General features: G+C 42.9%; 1 protein-coding gene across 2 annotated transcripts in view; it reads left to right on the forward strand.

Moving 5' to 3' along the window:
- Nucleotides 1–984: 984 nt before the first annotated feature.
- Nucleotides 985–21496, forward strand: part of tmtc2b (transmembrane O-mannosyltransferase targeting cadherins 2b) — a 94991-nt gene continuing 74479 nt past the window's right edge. Inside the window, exon 1 of one of the 2 annotated variants that reach the window (XM_071505119.1) lies at nt 985–1171. In XM_071505119.1, the coding sequence (XP_071361220.1) occupies nt 1131–1171 (41 nt within the window). In that variant the 5' untranslated portion in view covers nt 985–1130. Of the gene's footprint in view, nt 1172–8243; nt 8750–21496 lie in introns of those variants that run through there. The other variant, XM_071505111.1, reaches the window with a different exon arrangement.

Below are 21496 nucleotides of genomic sequence, written 5' to 3' on the forward strand. Positions count from 1 at the left end.
GAGCAAACGCTTTCACGGTACAGTCTGTCTGATAGCATCTGTGGCTGCTCTTCAGCTAGTTTAAAAATTTAACAGGGTCTTATTGTTCTTTATGCAAAGATTAGGGCAGGGTGTGTGGACTGATCCCAGTCTGTCCCACAGTTCCTCCAAGCCAATGCAGGTTGAAGTGGAATACTGATATAAAAAATGCTCTCTCTGCCAGACACATCTCTATGAAGCAGCTGAGCCAATCACAGCGATACATGACAACAACAGCTCAACAAATTAAGAGATACTTGTTCAAGAAACGATGTTGTTGTGAAGAGCAGCACGATCTCATCACACTGTTGTGTTTTAAACAGCAGAGGGACAACAGAAGTAAATGACGAAAAAATTGTTTGGTGAAGCTGTTTATGTGTCTGCACAAATCCAACGCCTTTTCACTCTTTGTTCTATTCTATTCTTCATGTTGTAAAATGTCCCATCATTATACAGCAGTATTTGCACCATAATGCATTTCACGAATGAAACACGAAATGCTGAAAAAAAAAAAAAAAAAATGTGAAAGAAAGTTGGAAAGGAAGCTGAGACGCACAGGAATAATGAGCTCCAGCGATCTGATGATTCGCACGTAAACAGGCACAACACCAAATTATAACCAACAAGTCTGACAGCAGCCTGGTGTCATTTACATGTGCTTTAATGAAGGTGAACACAGTTGATGGTTGAGTGTAATGGCGCTGCGCCTTGATGCCGCACTTCTTAAATTAAAGGGAGCAGATTTATCAACACACGTGTCCTGCTGCATTCAGATGCTGCCAGGATTTAATGAACTGATAGAGAAGCTGTTCATTCAGTAGCTATAAAGCAGCGTTTGATTAAAAGGGCCATTTGTACGTTTTTTCTGCTGCCAAATGCAGTTTCTTGCTGGGAGTGGGTGGCGGTGATTGTTGCTCGACAAGTGGTTGTAACATGGCCTTGGAGCAGCAGTATGTCTTCAGGGCAGATTGGAGGCTACAGGGAGTCGCTATCGGAAAGCAGCAAGACAGGCCGGGGCTAGCTGGCTAGCATGCTAACTTCAATAGAAGAAAGCATATGATAGACTCAAGAGTTAACATTGTCACTGGAGACAGCTCTTGACGAGTAAAGGAATGAAGTTTGATGCTGAATTTATGACATTTCTTCTAGATTGGTAAGTAAACAGCTATTAACGCTAACGTTGGCTATGTAGCAATAGCAAAACTTACAAATAGCTTTTTGAAACATCTTTACTTACATTATTGACATTTTTCCATTATGTCTGTGCATCTGCCACAAGTATTTCGTCCTTGCTCTTGTTGATAAAATCACCTGAGTGGCGTTGGAGTAAACAAATCATTTTCAAAAAGTCACTATAATATTTTCATGAACATTTTGGGAAGCCGTTGCGCTGCCTATGCACATTTGGATGGCCCGCGGTGAGGTGCTACTGAAGTGGCTGATATGCTAACTACTGATATGCTAGCTGAATAGTTAAATCCACAATAATGGCTGTTTTGTTCACTTGGAAACAAGCTGTTAACACAAACAGAAACAAGCTGTTAACACAACACCAACATATTGTCACCCTTTATGTTGCTATGGCAAATTTGTTAGCAGACAGTTGTGTGTTTATTTTCATAGGCCACCCACCTAACTTTAGCAACTTTAGCATTCCTTTGGGGTCATGTTTCGAACCATGTGGCAAATCAGGTCTAATATTCATTCTTCTTTTTGCCAATTGGTGCTGAGCAAATAGTGCACGGTGGGGTTTTGGAGACTCTTCCTTGTAAACAGCTGCCAGCTGTGGCCCAGAAATGATGACATGAGAGCAGAGAAAGTGCATAAAAACAGTGAAGTTTAATGCCAGAAACCCAAAACAATGAGCTCAGAGATGCTATAAAACTCTGTAGAGCTGAGGGGAACTGCAGAGTCAGGTGATAATCCTCCGTGGTTCGTTCTGTTTATGAGCAACCCCTTTCACATTACACACATTACCTGTGCTGCTCCAACACAGGTGTTTTCACTTATTTTGTTTCTTAGGCCTCGTCTTAGGACTTTTGTGGGGGTGTAGGGACTGTCCTTGATTGACAGCTCCCTCACTCTCCCGTTGCACCTCTTCAGGTTGCATTTACACCTTTATAATAGCTATTGGTACATTATTATTACTATTATTATTATTCATTTATTTATTTATTTGGTGACCTTATGTAATTCCTGGCTCACTGTCACACTGTCACAGCTTACTAACCCCTGTGCTTTTCCTACTTTGACAAGTCAAACTGCCAAGACAAAAGCCTGTTGGGAAAATTGGAAAGCTGTGTTTTGTCATGGTGGTGTTTTTTTTAGTGACAGGTCGCAGAGGTGCATTCATGCACATGTTTCCTTATTTCCTTCCTCTGGTTGTCTAAGTCATCTGCAGAGGCTGCTGCTCATTCAAACATCTGCCAAACTGCAGCAGGGCCAATAGACCCGCGACCATATAATTCTGTCTGACTCCTGTCTCAAGACATGACATCAAAAAATACACAATTCTTTAACATCAACAAGACGTTTATACATACTTAGCCCTCCTCTGGTGTGCACTTAGCAGAGGAGTCGAGGGCTGGGGCGGAGGAGACCTGGGCTGACGTTTTAAAGGATCCCTCAACTGGGCTCTCCTCTTCAATCCTCTGCAGAACACATTAACCCAGATCAGCTGTGCTTCTCATCAGAGGCACTCAGATGTTACACATCAAAAAGCAACTAGGACTGATGTATAAACACACACCCCTTGTAAACAGACACACTGGGTTTTTGTGCATGTGCAAAGCCTCCAGACACACTCGACCTGTCTCTGTGGCACACATGCTGTACAGCATCTTAACTTCAACACACATACGCAGCTACAGCTCAGTCTGCTGGGCTCAGGGAGCTGCGTGTTCATTAAAATGGTTGTAAACATCCTCTCACTGAGCATATTTGTGGAGTTTAACAGATTGTCTAACTGAGGATTGTATAACTTTAAATATTTCTTTCTCACTTATGTTTTGAAAATCACTCAGTTTTATTTAACTTATTTATAGAGCAGAGCACAGTTTTATTGACTCTTTGTTAGCGTGGAGTTAGAGTCTCCAAATCCACATCCAAGAATATCATCATGTCTGGCTGCTGGATATCTGAGGGATATTCTCAAGCAAAAACAAAGCCAACTGCATGAGAAGGACATTTTTGCTGTGTGGAAAGGCAGTCCGCTAAATGTCCTTGACCCAAACAAGGTCATTTTTGCAGCTTTTTAGAGGTTGAACAAGGATCCAGTTCGAATCCACACTGCTCCGGTGTACAGTGAGAACCTGCCAGTCCCCAGTGGTGCGGGTTACTGTAGTTTCAGCGATTGTCTCTGGAGTGAAGACGTTGATTCATGCGTGGAAGAGACCTTGCTCTGGGTATTTTCATTATGCAGATGAGTGCGAGCGCGCCTGTCCCCGTGACCGCACTGAAAAGGAGACAGGCGGCGTGTGGCTGGCAGGACACGTATGGCGCTGGCAGAGAGTGTGCCACCGCCGCTGCCACAGTGATCTGATCAGTTGCAGTTGTCCCCTCTTCTTGGGCTGAGTTAACAGGGAAAAATGGCATTCAGAAAAAGCCACAGCATTCCTCTGACAATGCCTATGTCTGTACAGCATAAACAGATGGGAGCTCTTGGCTACGCTGAGCCCCAGCTTAACTTTACTGTAGGATCTATTGTTTTTATTTATAGCAGGCTGCTGCTGTGTTGGCATTTTCATCCTGTAGAGAATTTGGCGTACAATCAAACAGAATTGGAAGTTTTTGAACACTCCATTGCTAATGATAAAAAAAATTAAAATAGACATTTCATATAACAGGTTTCACACAAAGTGTTGAAATGCACCATGGAAACTGTTCATTTTGTGGATAATTTGCTGGCTTTCTGTTCGTGCAGACAGTTTTTATTGTTCTCCCTTTCTGTCTGTGAGGCATAAATAATCACCTTCCTTCTTGCTGTCTCATAAAACCTCAACCGTTTCTTCTTCTTCTTTTTTTTTTTGTCGTTCTGGGCTTCACAGTGCACGTGACTGGTTAACAGTGCAAACACATTCTGAATTCCTACTTACTTCGAAGGTGAAAATCAAAGGTGTCACCATCCATAGCTTACACACTCCAGCTTGCTTTAATTTCACCTGGCAAATAACAAGAATCTGCCTCAGAACCTATGACTTGAAAGAGATACAAAAAAAAAAAAAAAAAAAACAGCGTTCCCTTCCTCAGCAAAGATCAAGACTTTCCCGCTCTGGGTAGATTTGAGAGAGAGAGAGAGAGAGAGAGAGAGAGAGAGAGATAGTAGCGCGGCAGCCGCTGCTGGGGGCACCGGGGTTCAAAGCAAGACGCAGAGTGTGCTGACGGACTCCTAAGATGGTTCCTTGAGAAAAGAAGTTGTGCAGCTCTTTTTTTTAAAGAGCCAAAGAACCTTGGGTTATGTACCACTGATTTAGGCAAGCTTATCCTGGAGATAATAGCAAAGCTTTTGTAATACACTGGATTCTCCCCTCACTTCTCTCGTCTGCTCAGACTTTAATTGCTTTTTAAATTGGAAATGTTGTTCTCTACGCACCATCGCACACTGACCTGTGGTGGAGGCAGGATGGATGTATGAGTGTGCGCAAGTAGTTATCTCCTTACATATATTTAGTAGGCCCAGGTTCAGTGTAATCCTCCTAACATCACCCAGCCTGGCAGCGAGACACTCCCAAGACCTTTTTCTTAAATTGTATCAACACTCCAAACAATACCGTCCATCAAACTTCCTGCTCTGTCGCAGTTAATGGATCTGCCACATGGATAACTCCCTCATGAAAAAGAGAAGGACAACTTATATTAATGGAAATGCCACTGTGTCTTGTTTGACGGACACATACTTCTTCCAGCTCCTCTCAAACCGCCCGTCAGCTTTCTCATTCTCTCCGACTGCACCGTCAACTCTGAAATGAAAAGTAATTTACTGACGATGGTTTACCGCTGACTAAGCTGCTTCAAGGTGAATATCCAGAGTTGATATCTCACACTAATCATCCAATGTTTTTCCTGATTGCTGGAGTCTCCCTCAGAACGCAGGTTGAAAAACGGACAGGGGAAGCGTGAGGGGAACTGTATGAGGATGAAGAGGAGATTAGAGAGAAGAGTTAATGTTAAAGGATGAAAAGAGGCGACAGTGTTTCTGTTTTTACTTATCACAATGCACCACCTGCATGCATTTCCCGGTGTCATTCAAGTTATCATCCATTACCCGCTGCCTGATGCAAGTTTTCTTGTTTGATACTGAATGTCAGTCCCTCCCAAACACCCACAGATCAGATTAAGCCTCGGCTTCGTGCAAGGACGTACTTAAGAGAGTCTGCATTAAGCATCACTTTCTGTTTTACCACACTCACATTTCTCCTCGGTTTTTTTTTCCATGCAGAAGTGATTTGGCCCTCAGACGTGGGTCTGAACCTGTAATTATCTAACATCCCGAGCAGTGTCCCTGTAATTCCTTCAAACGGTCCAGGATCCAAAAACATGCAGGGAGGTCTTCCTCTGTCACATCCATCAGGCAAAAGCCCCCCACATGTTTTCACTTTGGTTGGACACTTTACACTTTACTGAAGCTGAGAACTTATCATCATAATGCAGTTACTGTGATTCTCTTTTCATTATTAATTAAATCTAAATTTGATTTTCTTCTGTAAATCTGATTGAATTTGATTCCATTAATCTGTAACTCTATTAAATTGGTTGTTTCCATAACACATAACACTCAACAGCAGTCAATCTGTCAATCACACACACACATATGTGTATATATATATGTGTGTGTGTGTGTGTGTGTGTGTGTGTGTATGGATTCTTGCATAAACTTAGCATAAAGAGACAGCTCAATAAGTTCAGTTCAACAAGTTGACTTCTGTTGTGTGTTATAGAAACAACCAATGTGATAAAGTCATAAAATAAGGGAATCAAATTAAGTCAAATTTACAGAATAAAATCAAATGTATGGTTAAAACTTATGTGTTAGAGAATCATAGTAACTGTGCATTATAATAAGTGCACATAAGAAACCAAGAACCAACAAGAAAAGAATCGTTTGATCAAATGATTGTCTAGTTTTCTTTTCAGTCTAATGTGTGTAATGTGCACATGCATTGAACCCAATGGGAGAGCAGCACCAGCTCCTTCATGTTTTGATATTTCATCAGTCCTTCTGAACTGTAGACTAGGAGCAAAAAACCTTGTGCCAGTTGCTCTGATCAGTCTAATTAATTCCTGAGATGTGTTACATCATAGTGTCCTGCTGCTGTCGTGTGAAAGGCTACATTGAAGTCTGGCCCGACAGATGGGGTCTGTCTATTGAAACAACCCTGAATCAATATGCAGTGGGCCAGGCTACTTGCTTTGTCTGTGGAGCACTTTTACAATTATTCTTTTTTTCTCCCCTCTCTTTGCCGCTGGTCTCTTACGTCTTTATATTGTGCAATATCCTCTATGGAAGGGAGTCCAAGAACATTTTAACTAGTGGAAGAGTTTGATTATAAAATGTTGTATATTTTTTTTGGAAATTAAAACATGTTGTTCATTCTAAAATTGATGGTTCAAGATCCAATCTAGGAAAGTCTAATAAGCAGACGCTGACATTCTTCGTCATGAAAAAGAACAGTATTTTTAAATTTTTTTAAATTTTACTCTATCATTCTTTTAAAGAAGTCATATTGGAACATAGTAACTGTATTTATGAACAATGCATATATTTGCACAATAGAGACAGAAATGTGGACTGGTGTCCTGGTGTGTCTCACAGACATCATGCACTGTGAGCCCTCTACTGGTGACTGTGTGGCCCGCTGTGCACTGCTTTTTAAATCAATAGAAAGCAATTACTGGAATGACTCTTGAGAGCCTCTCAGGGGCCAGTGTGATGAACATGTCATCTTTTCTTCACATCAACTAAAGGAAAAATATTTCCCTCTTATGATTTAATCAGACAAGTAGTCTTTTTCAATCACAGTAGTCTGTATTCTGATAGAATCTAGTTACTGGACTGACAGAAATTCACTCACAAAACTATGATTTCTACTAAAAGCAAATTATGAAGTAATTCCAAATAAACAACTGAATTTTTTTTTTTTGTTTTTTGTTTTTTGTTTTTTTTTTCAATAAACAGAAGTCAAGTCAAGACAGACAGTGTTTTTTATTTGGCTGCTGTTTTCTGCAGCTGTGATCATTTATGTTTGAAGTATATTGAAGCCAGGCTAGTATAACAATACAAGTTTTACCAAAATAATTTACAACACAATGAATAATTTTACAGCAATGCCACAATATTTCATGTAGCCTTGAAGTTCTTTAATTATTTGTTTTCCCAATTAAAAAACAGGAGATACATATTAGTCTAAACCATAATTTATTCTCTACTGCAGGTGGTAGATGAGGAATAAGACACCACTGATTACAATAATATTACATTCATTATGGTGCTAAGCCCTGAGGGAATGAAGCAATAGTGAAATGAAATAAAATATTCATGGTTGGGGACTTCATGGGGCCTACCTGAACGTCAGTCTGAGGACAACCTTCACATTATGGGCTACTGTTAGTGGTAGTAAGTGAACCTTATGTAGTGTGATTTATCCCCATCTCCGGAGGAGGAGTAGTGCGCATGCGCTCAAGATCTCCTAACCACATGCGTTGGGATCACAACTGTGTCAATTTACCAGAGATAAAAAGAGTGGGAACGGAAGTGTAGCGGGTTTTCCCTCCATATTAAAACCTGGAAACTCTTACAGAGTCGATCTCTAATAAAAAATGAGTTGTTGTCTCAATATAGGCTGGATACATTCATTTTATAGATCAAACAGAATCTGTAGAATGTATTCTGTTCACAGAATTAAGAAAGGTAGAGGTAAAGGTAAGATATCCAAAACCATGCAGATGTTTATCATTCACTAGTAAGCCAATGTATTTGGGTGTAAATGTTAGGTTTATGTTCAGTCAAGTAGCTGCAACACTTTTAAGTTTTTCTCTGTCCTATCAAAGCTGCTGCAGGATAGGTGTTCGTGAAATGAGAAGAAACCGTTTCATTAAAAAAAAAAAAAATCAGTTCGACAGGAGTATTGCTCATGAGGCGTGAAATGTTTCCACGCTTTATTTTTGAAAATCTAACCGGACGTTGCGTGTGTACTATTGCTGCCTTGACCGGGGGCTCAATCACGACGTTTCTCCAGCAGCGAGCGGCCGCGGAGCATCAGAGCGCTGGTCCTCCTCCGTGTCGGGAGGGCGTGCGGTGGGCGATGCTGTCACCGATTCTCTGAACGCTGCTGGTGTTTCACTCCCAGAGAAGCAACTCCCAGCAGGCTGCACGGCTCTCCGGCTCCACACCCAAACATGGGTTAGAAAGACAGCGACCTATGGATTATCCACTTTGTGCACTTCAGCGAGGATGATGGAGGGGGGAACGGACTTGTTTTCACAGAGGCATCCTGACAAAGACGGGGACTGAGGAAGGAGTGGAGATCGGGATCCGCAGCCTCGCTTTGCATCTCTGTCTTTTTATTGTTTGTTTGGTTTTTTTTTTTTTCTGTTTTGTTTATTATTATCATTACTATTATTATTTCCCCGCGTTTGTGCGAGACAGAGAAATGTTTGCAGAATTGCTGTGCGGCGCCGTGGCTCTGGTCCTGTATGTCAACACTCTGGGCGCCGATTTCTGCTACGATGACAGGTAGGCGACTTGGGTGAATGAATGACATCCAGCCCCGGTGTCACTGACCTCACTGCCTCTGCTACATCTCCTCACCTGTAATGTTTCGGGTCTGGGCAACAGCACAGGGATGATGACAGGCTTCATTCACTGTATTTTAGTGTTCGATTGCACCAGCAACACACGTTGGCATTTAACTCGAGGAGCAGGCAGCCTGGCTCAAGGCAAGTATCAATAGATCAATATTGTGTGATGCTTTGAAAAGCTAGCGAGTAATTCCCATTGTTTACACTTTTGTATCAGTTGCACATTGAGTCTAACTTGGAAATCAGTTACTTTCTCCTGCAGACACTTGTGTGCTCTTGGTGACTTTATAGGGTTCACTATCATACAGTGTTTCTTTCCAGTGGTACTAAGCATTCCTGTTGTGGTATCACTATAGCTTTCCATAGGAGGAACGGTGGAATCAGTTGTAAATAGGCAGTGTGCTCGGATGCCTCAGTGCAATGTGTTGCAGTCTCCAGCGGCTGGACTTGCTCTGAGTCCTGACTTGCTCTGAGGAAATAATTGATCTCCGGAGAAGACATACAGCCCGTCTCCTCACTCCACAGTCCCAAAGTCCCTTTGCCAAACTTGTCCAAATGTGCAGCCTGCTGCAACTTCTCAGTATTTTATTATTAACTTACTTTAAAATAGACTGTGTCAGTGCAAGGGTTCAGAGTAATGCATTACTCATTGCTGGCCTTTTGATATTTGAATGGCTGAATGGTTGTCAGTGCCTCAGGCTCATTTATGCACCATCCATGCATTGATGTAGGTCAGAGTCATCATCATTTTCCTGCCATCACTGTGTCAGCTTCCCCTTTTTTTTTTTTTATAGCTAACACAGGTTGTTTGACTATGATGTAATACTTAAAGACACAAGGATTAAATACAGTTTATGATCAATACAGTTCCAGCAGTTTGTGTATTTATGACAGGTGTTGCGCGATGATGAAAACACACCCAAAGGATACAGCTCAGTGAGCAAACAGTACATTAACATCAGCCGAATCAATTAGTGGTGTATTTCCTTCACAACTCCCCTCACTGCTCTGTGTATAGAGCGCTCCCTGATTAGCACATTCCCTGAGGCCTTTTTTGCTGAAAGTGTGATACTTTTCTTGTAGTGGAACCGCTATGCATTTGCACTTTGCACTCAGGTCAGGTGTGTCAGGCAGTCCTGTGCAGGAAAGATGGTGTTCTGTGTCCATAAACCTGTCAGGGAGTGGCTGCTGCTGCTGCTGCTGCTGCTGCTGCTGCCGCTGTAGAGTCGGCTGCTGGAGAGCCTCAAGCCTCCCAAGTTTTAATGTAAGACAGAAAGCCAAGCTCTTGATTATTCTGTGAGGAGATGTTAACATAATGTTATTTATTACCATGCGAGTTTCGGTCCAAGTTATTGCAGGCGTCTTACGAAACAGATGAATGACAGCCAGGGATTTTTGAAAGATTTTCTCTGACGTGTTGTTTTTCATCGCAGGCTATCTGTCAGCCGGCGTTATCTGTTTTTAACACCATGTGTTTGGTTCAGACTTGCAATTAGCAGCCATCTCCTGTCCCCTCAGGCTCCACCGGTGGAGGGAGGGAGATAAAGTGAAGGGGGGGGGTGACAGAGATATATAATTTTGCTAAGTAAAACAGCCCTGGATGCACAGACTTATCCGACTTGCTTCTACTGTGATTGTGTAGAAAAAAAGAGCTGGTGTGATTTTTACAGAAGCTGTCATATTGGAAAACACTGAATGTGAGAGTGACAAATTATACGGCGCCAACTGCACCACCCAACGCCCTGCGGCCTGTGGACTGGATTTATTTTAATGGAGAATCTGATAATTTATGGATCATTCAGATAATGTTTTAGGGCCACGAGGCTCAAAAATAAACACATGGAGTTGATTTTTTTTTTATCTAGCGTGCATTTAAAAGCTAGGAGGAACTGTGTCTTTCATGGAATGTTCCTGATAAATGGCTGCAGAAGAATTAAATATGGATATTTTGTCACAGTGCGGCATTGATTCCTCTCTGTGAGAAGACAGATTGTGCTTCTCCTTTGGCCTCTGGCTGTGAAACCAGTGCACTGACTTTGCTCATCTAGTGATTAGAAGTTAAGATCCAAGTTTGTGGTGTGCGTTAGGGTGCGTGCCTCAGGGCTACGGAGCTGGCATAAAAGACACCTGAGGATTTGCAATCGATTGGCTGGTAGTCTGGGTACAGCACTGGAATACATAATGTTTTAGCTGCTTTCTTCCTGTATGCATTCTCATTGTGGTAAAGGGAGTGTACAAGAAAAAAAAAAAAAAAACACAACTGTTGAGGGTACTTTGTGTTCTTGTGTTCACATTCTGCTTATCAAAGGTGTGTTCAGTGGTTACACATTAATTTGAGCAAACTTTATGTGTTCTATACATAGAAACCAAGGCCTTCTGGAGGTCGCAGTTCAAGGTAAAAACAGTTTACGGGTTTTACAAGAAATTTTATCCTCCAGACATAAAATAAATAAATAAAAGAAAAGAAATAACCCCATGCAGTCATTCACAGCCCCTCCCTCGATAAAAACGACAGCCTGAAAGAGTGGCCTGCTCCACGGTGCCAAATCACCCCAGGGAGTGTTTCCTCTCCCTCCCCTGGACACACTCATCATTAGCACATACACAGCTTTGACACTTGCACTGGAAAATGGGAGTCATACGTCATGAAGTTCATATCTCTGCTGCTATAATCTACAGTTAGAGCTGAGTGAAGGAATGGGAGAGCCCAGATAAATGTCACCGGAGAAATACTGGCGCAATATTGTGCGACTTGCTGTGAGCCTGCACGTTAGAAATTTGCAGAGGGACTGCAAAAGCCCGGTGAACGCCTCAGTGCATTGTTAGCTGGATTGCTGGTGGCAAAATTAATTAGTCACTCTGCTCAAAGTTTCTGAATGGAGAAAGATTTTGTGTCACAGGTCAACTAAGGTGAATCTGGCAGCACACTTTTTCCCTTTATCGGTTGAAAACATTAGTCTCCTCTGAAGGTACATTTCATCTCGACCCCGTGCACACTGGTTCTATGGATTATCGTCCCCCTGTCAGTGGGCTGATGGATGCGAAGAACTGCGCCCACCTCATTTCTCTGCCCTCAGTGCGCTGTTGTAAGGTTTGACTGTGTGAGGATGTGTGAAGGACGCAGGCTGCCCGGGCACGGGCGATGATTTATAATGCTCAGACACTTGGTGAAGGCGAGTCGCTGCACTGCTCCGTGCCCTCAAAGCTTTATTAGGGAAGAAGTCGGGATTGGGGGCAGGACAGAAACTCTTCACGCTGATGCAGTTTGATGTGAGCTTCGACTCGATGACGGCAGAGAAGCCACACAGGGCGGGTGACTCATGTTGTTTAATGATCATACCAACCGGGGTTATGGAAAAAAAATTGGGTGGTGAATCCTTATTTATTTATATATTTTTTTTCTGTTTGGTGTATTTAAAAAAAAGTCTAACTTTTGCTTTACTTTACTTGTTTATCCAGCAGTTTCCTTGCCTCTTATTGTGTTTGTAGGCGTGTCTCAGATCTGCCTGTGAGGTCACAGACAGACAGACAAAAAATGGACTGTTTACCTCATAAAAATCCCTAGGTGACAGTTAAAGTTGTCTGCACTGTGCACTTTTCCCCCCAAACCTCAAAAGCTTAATTCTAGCCTTCACACAGCTTTTGTTACCAATATGAAGGCTCTGTGTGGTCCCTGTCAGGTGGAAACCAGTCTGTGTTGGACCGACGTGGACTCTCTGCTGCTGTCTGTGGCCACAACTGCCTCTTCCCTGGCTCTGTGTGTCAGTGCACTGATCTGGAACCCTACTCTCATGGCCTATACTGTAAGATGGGCTGGTTAGCGTTGTGGTTATGTTGAGGGCCCAAGGGCGGCAACCCAGCAGTCTGAGTATCTCCGCTTTTTTCCCAGTCAGGGTTTCTCCGTCTGTGCCCTGTAATTACCGTCCTGCCTGCGGAGAGGGGACTCACGACATGGTTTCGTAGACGAAGCTGCTCTACTGTCTCTCCGTCTCTCTCTCTCTCTGTTCCTCTGTCTGCCTTCCCTTCTACTACCCCCCAAAGCCTTTTAGGCCTCCAGCTCCCATCAGCCAATGACTGCCTCCAGATGGTCCCGTTTGGTAAGCAGTTTTGGGTTTTTCTCCCTTCTGCAGTTTGAAGGGGAAGGTTTGAAGTGGATTCAAATGGAGGATGTTGGTGTTTGCTCGTAATTGCCAGGATGGAGACATCAAAGTTCCTGATGACACAGACAGTGCGTAAGAGAGTCAGTGAAGATGGCCTCAAGACTAAAGCATATACAGCCATATAATCTTTTTTTTTTAAAGGGCCAGTAATCAATATTTTTGCAATAGCTGTAGCTGAAATGACCATGTGTAATGTTAAAGGGATTGCTTGTTGTAGTGATGAACCACAGAGAATTATCACCTGCCTGTGCAGTTCTCCTCAGATCTACGGAGCTTTGTAGCATCTTTCAGCTCGTTGTTTTGGTTGTCGGATCCAGAAAACAACAAAAAAACCCCACTGTATGCTACCTGCAGACAAACAAAGTTAGCAACTAGCTATAGTAATAATTGTGGAGCATAAAGACACATTTTTCTGCAAGATTGGGTGGAAAGGAAAACGTAGCTAGAAGTGAACTGAACATTTGACTTACATTTGCCGGTTGCCCAAAACACACAACTCCAACTGAAAGCTAATGTTGCTCCATATCTGCTGGATGCATAAATAGGCAACTGTTTGCTAACGTGTTAGCCATAAGCTAGTTTCTGCTGCCCCCTGAGTGGCCAATACAGTCACGTATTGCAGCTTTAGATTGAATGTCAAACCAAAAATTGAAAAGAAATGATAAACTGTACTGATGAGCAGCGTGGTAGTGGCTGTTTTCAATGTGCATGGACTCGGCTTTGTAGAGGAGGAAGCTTTGCATGTCTTCCCTCAAACCTCCAGGGAGTACAATCTGTTGGCAGGAGAGGAAGGGGATATGTGGAGGCATCCTGCCCAATCTTGCTGGTTCCGCAGATGATAATCTCTGATAGATTTTCCCAGATGAGGAAAAGACAGTATTTGTGATTTGTGTGTAACATTTGCAGATTCTACACAATTACCATGCACCAACTTAAGACTGTTCACACTCCAGGAACAGTAGCTGTTGTGTGTCCAAAAACTAAAAAGCTATTTTAATCCCGAATCATGTCTCATTTGTCCCACAAGTATCACAGAAACGATCTCCTGCCATCCAGTCATTTCACAGAGCTGGATGACTCCCCTGTTAGAATATGCTGCCACTGCGACCATCTTTTTGAGCCACACCAACCCGGAAAGATCAGCTCAGTTTTAGCCACAGATAGATTGGATCTCCATTTTCCTAAGCTCTCATTTTCCAACAGATAGATGATGAGGGTAGAAATAGTTATTTTCACTCTTTCCACAATTGCAGATAAGCTAGTCTGGCAGAAATTCATTTGTTGCTAAAAATACCGTTAATGAGGGGTTCTGATATGTTTGTGAGTTGCTTCATTTGCCCACAAAACCCTACAGAATTACTTGAAGCATTGGAGTCTTGGATGGAGGGAGTTCATATTTAGGTCAATAGGAAACAGCTGACTAGATATGATGCTCCTTTTTCTCCCTCACTGTCATCAGACCCAGAATAAGACTTCATTATACCGTACCTTGGTTATTGAATTTCACCTCCTAAACTTCATTTGAAAACGTTGGCCTTTGCGCTGCATTCCCTGTGGTGAGGGCAGAAAGGAAAAATGTGAAATACCTGCATATTTGGAAAATGTGCAATACAGATTAAACTTGAGAAAGTGTTTTATTGGTGTTTTAGTCTAACATGTAAAAGTGTGGAAACACACACATTGCAGCAGAACACTGCATTCCTGTTGCTTAACCGTGGACTTCCTTTACTCTACCTTTCCGTTCTGGGTCTCCTGGTTTTTCAGTGACTGTCAAACTGCTTTTGCAATTCAAGATGGTTTGATTTTTTTTTCCTTTTCTATTTATTTCTTGTCTACTTGCAAGCATTTGTGTGACTTTCTTTCACCCATGTCTATATTTCGCCCAGTACTCCCTTATCATATATATGAGTGTTAGTATATGTCGATGGATAAGTGATGAGAAATTGAAGTGCAGAAATAATGATGATATGTTTAAAAATACAATAAAAAGATGAGGGAAGACTCTCTACTCAGATATGACAGCACTGAAATACAAGACTGCACATGAAAGAGTAGGAATACCACCAAAAATCAAAGCATGCTGCTTCACTGAGATGTTTCAATACCATTTTTCCATCCTGGTACCGACTCCAATACCTGAACTTGAACCAATATCAAGTGCTGATCCTGTACCATCGCATTAAAATACATGAATCCTTCTTCTGTTATCTTATGTGACTGCCAATTATAAAAAATAAATCTAGGAATAAACAGCTCCTAAACTATTGTGTCACCCTCTGAAATTAAAGCCTTGCATACTGTACACTTTACCCTTTTACTGGTGGGACTTGAAGTGTAAAATATTGCCAGTGCCTGTTTAGTCATTTAATGAATGAAATATGTGCTGTTGGATCAGTGCATGAAATCACATAATCGCCGATACCGATCCGGTATTTTAGGCGGTATTGGAGGTATTTCCAATATTGATATTTGGATAACTACACTGAAGTACAAAAAGAATGTGAAGCAACCAAGACAGTGATGCTATTACACTAAGTTTATTACATTTATAGCATGGCAATGGCTGTAGACTCTTTGTCTCTCTTTTTAACAGTGAAATGTTAAGTTATGTGTTACCACATGGTAAAAAAAAATAAAAGAAATAAATAAATAAAAGAAAAAAGATTTAGTCAGGTTATAAAAAGAAATGTAAGTTTTGTTTCTCCTGCTATCAAAGCAACTACCAGGACACTACTCACAAATCTGGCATTTATTATAGATATATACTGCATGCATTGTGGCCAAAGCTGATTTGTGTGTGAACAGTAGCATGTTGCAGTGCTAAATACTAAGTCTGTCACTTAGTCACAGTGATCATGAATGATATTTTACATGCTCTTTTGACATGCCTGGACACCCACAGCCTCCGGGTCCACTTGGTGTCCAGACTCTTGAGAAACACGATCCATCCGTGAGTCTTAAATACCTGTGATATCTTGATGAGGAGGTGATCACACGGTGTGGAGGAGAAGACAGCCTACCAGTCTACCCTTGATTACTGGAGCAAACTGAAACCTGCCATTGGATGAAACTGAGTATGCGCGGCAGGGTGTAGGGAGCTGAGTCACTCCACTGATTGCCCGCTGCAGCTGATTGTCATTTGTGATATGCGGTAGACCAGCGTTCTCGCTGTGGAATTGAAAGCTGCTCATGAGCAGTCACCATGCCCACCAGGCCAGAGCAAGCTGCTTCAAAGCTGCATTAATCAGGCTCTGATGCTTTGTAATCGCCCGACTGGTATGCAGTGGGATGAGAAATGGGCCATATGTAGATGTCGTGTTGGCTGCCTGGTGGTGGATTGAGGCATTAGAGATTGTCCTCGCTGCAGTGCACAAGACGTTAACCTTAGTCCACTTTGGGTATTCTCAGTGCTCCTTGCCGGGCTATTTAATTAAAAGCCAACAGATTATCTCTCCTAATACATCATGTGGTTCTAGCAGCACACACACATACAGTATACTGCTGAGAGACACACACACACACACACACACACAAGGATAATAATCGCCTTAAATGGGAATAATGTGTAACACCAGACAGAATCATCTAACAAGTAAATCCTTCACATGGTCAGTGTTGTGTGGCAGACGATCAACACATCTACTCAATAATGTGAGAGAGGCCATCAGTCAAAATGCTGCATTAAATGTGCTCTTTTACCAACATAAATAAATTTAGTCAGATGATGCATGTGGCGGGTCAGCTCTGTGTATTCCTGAAATCAATGACTTCAATGCGTGTGAAGGTTTGCTATAGGTTTTGCTCCCATCATTAGACATAGGTCTCAAATGATTTGACTTTACGGGCTAAGTTGTTAATGGGTCTAGACAAGGGTTTGGATTTGGAGGGCTAATGCTGGCTGATGGCTCTTAAGCCGTGGCCACTCTCAGGCTCTTGGCCCTCTTCATATTAATGGGATTAACAGGACTGTGGATGAGAGGGGGCACGACGTGTAAGCAGAGAACCCCGAGCCTTTAGAAACAAAAACTCCCCTGTCCCCCATATCCAACAGGGATGCTATAGTTTGCCCTTTTCAGTAAGGAAGAGGACACAGTGACCCCTCTTCACTGGGCCTCCCCACCTCGGAGGCCTTATTCTCTGACGAGGAGCACTGGCTCGTCTCGATAAGGTTATGACACAAGCTGGCCGGTTCAGGGGCAGTGCCTTTGTCCATTGTAAGAAGAAGGGGCTGTGTGGTCCCTCTGTTCTCCCTGGACCCAATGAAGGAGGCCATTTGTCGTGGAACACAGGGGGAATTAAGCCCTGGTTGTGCTGGCCTGTTGTTTATAAAGGACAAAGGAGCAAGACCTCAGTGTTTTTGAACAGAGCAGAAAATTGCTGCGGTCTTGCAGACCAAAACCTGTCAGAACCAATTGGGTGAGCTCATTTGGGTCGTGGTGGTGAGGCAGAGGAAGGAGGGCAGAGGATTCACAGTTAGTGAGTTCACAGAAGCATCATTGTGTCGTGAATAAGCCAGTTCAACTTGTTAGTTTTGGGTGGCATGGACGTATAGCTGGAAAGATGATGCATCAGTCTGTGCACTTGGGAAAATGTGGCCTGACACAATTTTAGAGCTGGTTGCCAGGTTGGAAGCCAGCCACCTGCTTATGGTTGCCATATTTTAGTCATTTGTAATTGGAGCAATTATGGTCTTGTTTAATTATAAGGCACATTTTACTGATTATAAGGTGAAATCAAGAATGGTTTAATATATTTTTCATGCCGTTGTTGTTTTTGAGAATGGATTAACCGTGTGGGGAGGTTTTCCAGAGTAACCTGATTTGCAGAATTCACATTCTGAAGCGTGGTGGTGCGCTGCTGTATTGCTCTGCTCCTGTTGTGTTTATCATCCATGCATTGCCTTTCAAGGTGTGGGGAAGTTTCTGTTTGTCTTTCGTTTTCACCGTTGTCCCATCTTGTGTGTTATTTCTGCTGACAGGTTGCTGTTTGTCTTGATGACACTGATTAAATCTGCTCAACGGCAGCATTGAGTTTCTCCACTGAGGAATACTGCACGGTCACTTTATTTAGCATGGGGAAAGCAACCCACCCAAATAAATCGAAATGTAGTCTAAATCTTGTTGCTTGTAGTGAATAAAAACACAGACTTACTGTGCAGCGGGTCACTTGAGAAAACAGGTTATCAAGCAACATTTTGAAATGATTTGACATGATTATTGTTGAGGACTTTTTCCCTCTCTTGTCAGAGTCAGGCTCATGCCTTAACGGACACAAGTGTTGGAATTACTCTGACTTGTGTTATTATTGTGGTTGAAGTGGTTTTCAGATATGATTACAGTACAGTACAGTTTTTTCTTAGTGTGGGAGGTGAGTCAGATGCAGCACAGAAGGGCCTGTGGTCTGGCCAGTTTTGCCACTGTGGGTAACCTGCTGCTCCCCGTAGGCCTCTAACACTGGGACACAACCAGTCATGTGTCCCTTGTGGCCTTTATTCTGATGCTGTGTGTCCTCTGGAGTCACCGCCGAGAGAGAACGCCGTCGTATATTGGTCGGGTACGTATTGTAGTACACTTCTTCTTTATTTGTGGACCTGCAAACAGGCTGACAGAGCTAATTGAAGCCTGTATCCTTGCGGACCTGGACAGTAGGAGTCACCTCCTCCCTCTCTCTTCCATCACTTCCTACCTCTGACCAGAGCACGGCGATGGAGGAAGAACATCTTTTCACAGGCTGCCCTAATTGATACTGTTGAGCCTTGGGAACTCAGTACGTGGTTTCAGTGCTCTCCAAAATGCGTGCAAAGCACAACAGCCTGCAGTATGCCACCCTCTGGGACACCACAGGTTATTTACAACCAGACGACCGGTCTGGCTCAGGTCCTCATATAGTTTCAGTTAAGTAAGTTTAAAAAAAAAAAAATACCAACCGCACTTGGATGTGACCCTTGCCAAGTCTTTCATCAAATAGCAACACTGAGAGAGGGCAAGAGTTGAATCCAATCCAGAGCTGTAATCTCAGCCTTAGGGGGCTTTTCACTAAATGGTTGTGTGGGTTATGAAAGAATGAAACCAGATATATGGGTATGTGAGGTTCTGACTGTTGGTACCGGCTTTTTGCTACTGTTTTTTTGCCTTTCCTACAAAAAAAAGCCAAAAAACAGTAGCGTCCTTCAGCTCCACCTGTAGAATTTTTAGAGTGGTTTAAATAAATGATATTTTTTTAATTAATGAAGGTTTTGGGACATATATTGTTTTATGTTTGGATATGTGTATGGAGCATTACCAAATCCAGTCAAATGTAGTGTAAATTGAGTGCCTCTAATGTAACTTGTCATAGCTTGGTGAGGCAGACGAGTCTGACATCTCTCCAGATGGAGAACAGCTTGTGTTGTATTGTATTTCACAGACAGAGCCAACTCTCTCGTTCGCTCTCTTTCTCGCTCTCCCTCTTGCTCTCCCTCTTTCTCTCTGTCATCGTGAATAAAATCACACCGGTGACAGATTGATGGAATCATGATGGTTTACAGGCTTGATTTCAGTGGTTTATTTTGGCTGAGCACTGACCCTCAGTATCTGTGGCCGTGGTGTTCCTCCTCATCTCTGACCTTTCGCATGTGTGACTTTCCCCTCCGGCTCTTCTGCCAAGTGAGGTCTTCCTCTTCGGCAGAAGATGGATACACACAATTGGCCCCAGTTTATTTTTTGGTCCGCGAAGGAAGTTTGCGTTGGGAGAAAGTATGCGCAACTGTTTCTCCTTTACCGGCCCCTGAGGTCTGAGGACCTGTGGAGGGGGCGCTGTCGGCTGCTCCGACAGAATAATGAGACTTCTTAAATGCGCTCTCAAGAAAAATAAATTTCTAATCTGAGAGAGACTGATGGTATGCACAGGAGAACAGAAGAAAGAATGACTGGTGGAGCATTATGGCATTAGTTGAAGGCCGGATCTCTGAAGGCCTTGAGGCTATCTGTTTCAGCCTACAGTACAGCACGTGTTGTCCTGACTGTGAACTCCAGCTGTTAAGGGCCCTACAACATTTACCTGATGAGATGTTAAGAGGGCCCAAAACCACACCGGATCCCCCAAGTAGTTCCTCAAAATGTGTCCAGCCTGTTCAGTAGACACATTTCCCGCCACCACATGGTAGAAACATCAGCGGCTGTTTTAATTAGGAAGCCTTTGGAGGGAAATCCATCCTCAGCGCTTGCTGGCTTGAAAGCTTTATTTTTATTTGTGTGAGTGACTGCTGGGGTCCCCGGTGAAGACCCTAACCTTCAGACACATGACTGTTCAAACAAGCTGCCACTCAGAAACCCCAAACCTTCTCCTTTTCTGCCAAAGATATGTTGACCAGAGTGAGTCCTTTAGCCTCATGGTGGGGCTTAATGTTTTATTTTCTGGAAACAAGCTCTGTTATCTTGGAAGAAGACAAATTAGACTGTGAGGAGAGGGACATTTATATCAAGAAACTTCTTGAGGCGAGTCGGATTCTGTCACAGAAGAAGTGAAGTTATCGTACCCCCGCTGGCTGATTTCCTTCACTTGTGTAAAGAAAAAATACATTATCAGCACTAAACACTAGATTAAATGACTGGTGCAGCGCTCTCCCTGCCTCCGCTGCTCATTTAGTACTCCTCTGAAACATTTGCTAATGCAGCGCGCCCATCACTCCTCTTGATTGATGGAGCTGATGGTTCTCTTTCATGACAGCTGAAGTAAAGCAGGCAGGCCTTGGGTACCAGCCACGTGGGCTCGTCCGCTCCCCCGAGGCACGGCCGCGCAGAGAACAGACCACGAATGGCGCTAAGATTATGTCACCTCCTAAACTGCACATCCTGCAGCTCTTATTCTCGGCAGCTAGCTCTTACCACCGGCAGCTCATTGAGAGGTTATTGATTTTTAGAGGAGGAATAATCCCCCATAGTTTCCCAGTGAGCACACAGATGGCTGGCCCTTATTAGGTGAATAAGGATTTCATTTATTTCTTCCTGCAACAGTTGCAGAGCCCATTCATTCATTCAATGAAGTGTAAATCCATATTGGAAAATGAATGGCTTATATGTCTACTGCCTGCAGGGCCACAGCAGCATACGTTTGTATGTAGAATGTATTCTCTGTGGGTGTGGTTACTGTTCCAAAATGGCTTAAAAGTTTTTGTATTTTATGGCTGGATTTAGCATCAAGATATACTAGCACGAGGAAGTAAAACCACACCAACTTTTTTGTTTTGTTTTATATGTGATCTATTGCATGTGGCCGACAAGTAAAGTTCAGATTTATGTAGGAGATTATGGTGTATCTCACACTCTACTGCAGGAGACGTTTGGTTGTAAATCATGTGGGTGAATGATGGATACCGGCTGTCACAATGAACAGATGAGTTGGCAGGACCCACGCTGGCATGTTTGTCTGCTCAATGAGCTTTTAATTTGCTGCAACGACTTGACATCAGCAAATTAGGGGTCTTTGGAAATCATAAAATTAGAGACTTCAGTGGAGGAATAAAAGAAGTGGTTTCTATACCT

The sequence above is a fragment of the Trachinotus anak genome, unplaced genomic scaffold (genome assembly GCF_046630095.1).
Source record: "Trachinotus anak isolate AG129_WGS33_773 ecotype Australia unplaced genomic scaffold, CSIRO_AGI_Tana_v1 ptg000002l, whole genome shotgun sequence".
Taxonomy (NCBI): Eukaryota; Metazoa; Chordata; class Actinopteri; order Carangiformes; family Carangidae; genus Trachinotus; species Trachinotus anak.